We start from the raw sequence: 3,470 nt of genomic DNA on the forward strand, positions 1-3,470 counted from the left end.
ATACGCTCCATCAGCTTATAGTCAACACAACATATACATAACAATGCCCCCCAACATCTCAGCCCAGAAACTTCCAGGAAACGTATTCGAATGGATGGTGAGGGGCCCTCTGCAGTAAGGGAGGTGTCGCCTCTTATGGTTACAGGTGCATTTACATTATAAAGCCCAGGGTGGGGATCCCAGCACTATGTATACCTGGCTGCCCCTATACACACAACACACCTGACAAGCCATGGATTGCCCACAACATTCCTGGGACCCCCTCTACAACCAAGTCCCTGAGCCACACAGCATAGACAGGATCCTGGCCGACGTAGAGAGCTGTCCTGGAGAGGCCAACGGAGGCCCCAAAAAGCCCAACACCACTGATCAGCTCAGCAAGAAGAGTAAGAAGAGCAAAAAGAGCAAAAAGAGCAAAAAGAGCAAAAAGAGCAAAAAGAGCAAGAAGAAGAATTATCAACGCTACGCCAAACCACCCTACTCCTACTTGGCCATGATCGCCCTGGTCATCCAGGCTTCCCCCAAGAAGAAGCTCAAACTGAAACAGGTAACCAACCTTCCATTATGGGGCTTCTTGGGGCTTTAGGGCAGCTAAGGGCAGAGGGAGGGGGTGACACTGAGACTAGCTCAGATAAAGGATTTGTCAGAGGGATATTCTTTATTTTCGGCACAAAATTATTTGTTTCTGTTAGGCCTATGAAGGCTGAAAAAATTATACCAATATTTATCAAAAATAGAAGTTCAAGAAGTTGGGTGAATTGTCAATGTTTTATTTTTTTAGTTATTTTTTTATTTTTAATTTAGGCCCCTGGCTGCCTGTTATATTTGCAGCATATAAAACTCTCATGACTACAGGCTGAATTACAGAAAAAAAAATGTTTTAATTTCCTCCAAATTTTTTATATAAATAAAAAAAGCCAAAAATTTTTTTTTTCTTTTTTTTTATGAAGTGGGTCAGATTTTTGTTGTTTTTGTATGGAGCAATAAGCCTTATGCTGTCCTTACGTATATCATTCACAGGTGTTCGATTACACCAACTTTTTTTCCAAAATATGGAAAGAAAATATAAAGAAAAAAATAATAGAATCACAAACATTCAGAAAAAAAGGATTGTTTATTTAAATTTTTATTGTTTGTATTTTTTGTTCATGTAATTTCATTTGTGTGTGCTTTTTTTCAAACAGTTTTTTCTTAATATTTTTACTTTATTTTTTACTTCCTTTTTTATTTGCTTTTTTCATGTTGTGTTTAGAGAATACATCTAATACAATTGATATAATAAATTGAACATATGTGAATAATATATGTAAGGACAGTGCAGCTAAGGCCTTCATTATTATTGCTCTTATTGGGCTTAGCCCGTGCTTTGTGGAAATACGTTTTGTAATAGTGAATGATTTTATAGAGAGGGGTGCTTTTGCAATTTTATTTTAGTCTTTATTGCTGTCTGTGTCTGCTGCTGGGGAGATTTACCCTGAGACCCCCCAAAGTATGAAAGTGATTGGAAAAGCCAAAATATTGGGCTGTCAATAAAACAGGGGAAGCCTTCCAATGAAGACAATTGTTCCTGTGGCAAATGTCTAACTTGGGATTTGCCTCGCTTTGGGGAGGTTTCATCTTACTTGAAGGAAAGGGAAAAGAGAAATTTCCTCAATGGGGGACACAAAAAAAATAAATAAATCTCCACTCCATCCACAATGTCCAAAAAAAGTTTTGCCTTCAGGTCATCTTTTCTTTCCAAGTTTTGTGCCAGGATCTCAATGGTAACCCAAAAATCCCCCCAGGACATTGATGTCCCTTTCTCCCATACATACATACATTTGGCTCCCAACACCAGACTTCAGAAAGTGCTAGCTGCCTTCCCAATTCAATACAAGCATGCACAAAGTGTTCTGTCTATACCCTGACATCACTTTCTACATGCTTAATTTAGGAAGCCTTGTACCACAAATGGACAGGAGGTCTACAGTGATGTCCTCCTAAGTATCTCAGTACAGGTCTCCTGGTTATACTTATATAATGTAAGAGGTATTATTTATCTTGGTTTACGGTCATGTTCATTCACTTACAACTATACTTTTTATTATTGGCAGATCGAACATGAGATCAGCATCCTCTTCCCTTTCTTCAAGGGGGATTATCAGGGCTGGAGGGACTCTGTTCGACATAACCTCTCCTCCAATGATTGCTTCCAAAAGGTAAGGACTTGTTGCTCCTAGGATGTGATGGCGGTGATGGGCTCTTAAGGTTCTCTACATACTGCAGCCAAGTAAAAAAAAAAAAAAAAATAGGTGCAGATTCTGAGAAAAGACTTTTCTGATCATTGTAAATAGGTCACAGGGTTTTGTTACCCTGACCTGTAATAGATTTGTGTGAATCTGCTGTGCTGGCTTACGCCTCTAACGTCTTCTCCCTCTTTTGCAGATCCTGAAAGATCCGCTGAAGCCGAATGGTAAAGGCAACTACTGGATAGTGAATGTGAGCCGGATTCCCGCCGCAGCCATGAAGCTGCAGAACACGGCGGTCACCCACCAGGAAGCCTACCCTCATGACCTGGCTCCTTATATCCTGGATGGACATCCCTACAGACCTTCCACTTTTCATAACCCTCATCCTCCAATAGAAAATACTGCGGTCAGATCAGAAGCAGAGGCTCAGTCCTCAGGACCAACCCAGCCCCCTAGTGTACATCCCGCCTCAACTTACCCAGATATCTTATGGAACCTTCCAACATCATACACAACATGTGTGGCCCCTAATGTGGTGGCCCCTCCTAGCATACACCCTCTGCAGCTTTACCCCAACTTCGCACTCTCTCTATGTAATTACATGCCTTCCCCATACTCAAGCTCCACCTGTGCGGAGCGGAGGGATGTCTACCCTCCCAATGTGATACCTCAAATGTCTCCCCAGCCTAGACCCTCTGAAGCCAGGAATTCCCTGTCAGATTTCCCTCCCAATACAGCAATCTTTAATGTCCCCATATATCCCCCACCCGGGAGCTACATGTCACCTCAAAACATGTATGGGCAGCAGTTATCTCAAGGTGGGGCTTACGGGCAGCATTTATCTCAGGGTGGTGCTTACGGGCAGCATTTATCTCAGGGTGGTGCTTACGGCAGCATTTAACTCAGGGTGGCACATATGGGGAACATTTATCTCAGGTCGGGGTGTACCCAGAGTACGGACCCAACGGTTACTGATTGGCCAGATGCTGAGACAAGGCTGGTTTTGGGCCGTTCACTTTTGTCCCAAGGACTAGCTGCACTTGAAGGCTTACCTGATGACATTGGCACCAGTGGTAATTTAGTCGACTAAAATAACACTATTTTAGTTGACTAAAACAGTTCAGATGGCTAAAATACAACTAAAACTGAAATGGCATTTTAGTCAAAAGACAAAGATTAAAAATTAACACTGGTTGGCACTCAACTCAGCATGTGGCCCAGCGGAGGTGGCACCAACCAAGA

The 3,470-nt window shown here is 42.2% G+C and overlaps 1 protein-coding gene across 1 annotated transcript; it reads left to right on the forward strand.

Moving 5' to 3' along the window:
* The first annotated feature begins 232 nt into the window (after window positions 1–232).
* On the forward strand, window positions 233–3,129 carry LOC141146117 (forkhead activin signal transducer 3-like). Its single transcript, XM_073632871.1, has 3 exons — window positions 233–547; window positions 2,094–2,198; window positions 2,425–3,129. The coding sequence occupies exons 1-3, from the start codon at window positions 233–235 to the stop codon at window positions 3,127–3,129; spliced, it is 1,125 nt and encodes a 374-aa protein (XP_073488972.1).
* Window positions 3,130–3,470: the final 341 nt, after the last annotated feature.

Source organism: Aquarana catesbeiana, linkage group LG05 (assembly GCF_042186555.1).
Source record: "Aquarana catesbeiana isolate 2022-GZ linkage group LG05, ASM4218655v1, whole genome shotgun sequence".
Lineage (NCBI taxonomy): Eukaryota > Metazoa > Chordata > Amphibia > Anura > Ranidae > Aquarana > Aquarana catesbeiana.

Coding starts and splice junctions, on each gene's coding strand:
- LOC141146117 (XM_073632871.1), top strand. CDS start 233: ATGGATTGCCCACAACATTCCTGGGACCCCCTCTACAACCAAGTCCCT. Junction 548..2,093: donor AGAAGCTCAAACTGAAACAG/GTAACCAACCTT, acceptor TATTATTGGCAG/ATCGAACATGAGATCAGCAT. Junction 2,199..2,424: donor CCAATGATTGCTTCCAAAAG/GTAAGGACTTGT, acceptor CCTCTTTTGCAG/ATCCTGAAAGATCCGCTGAA.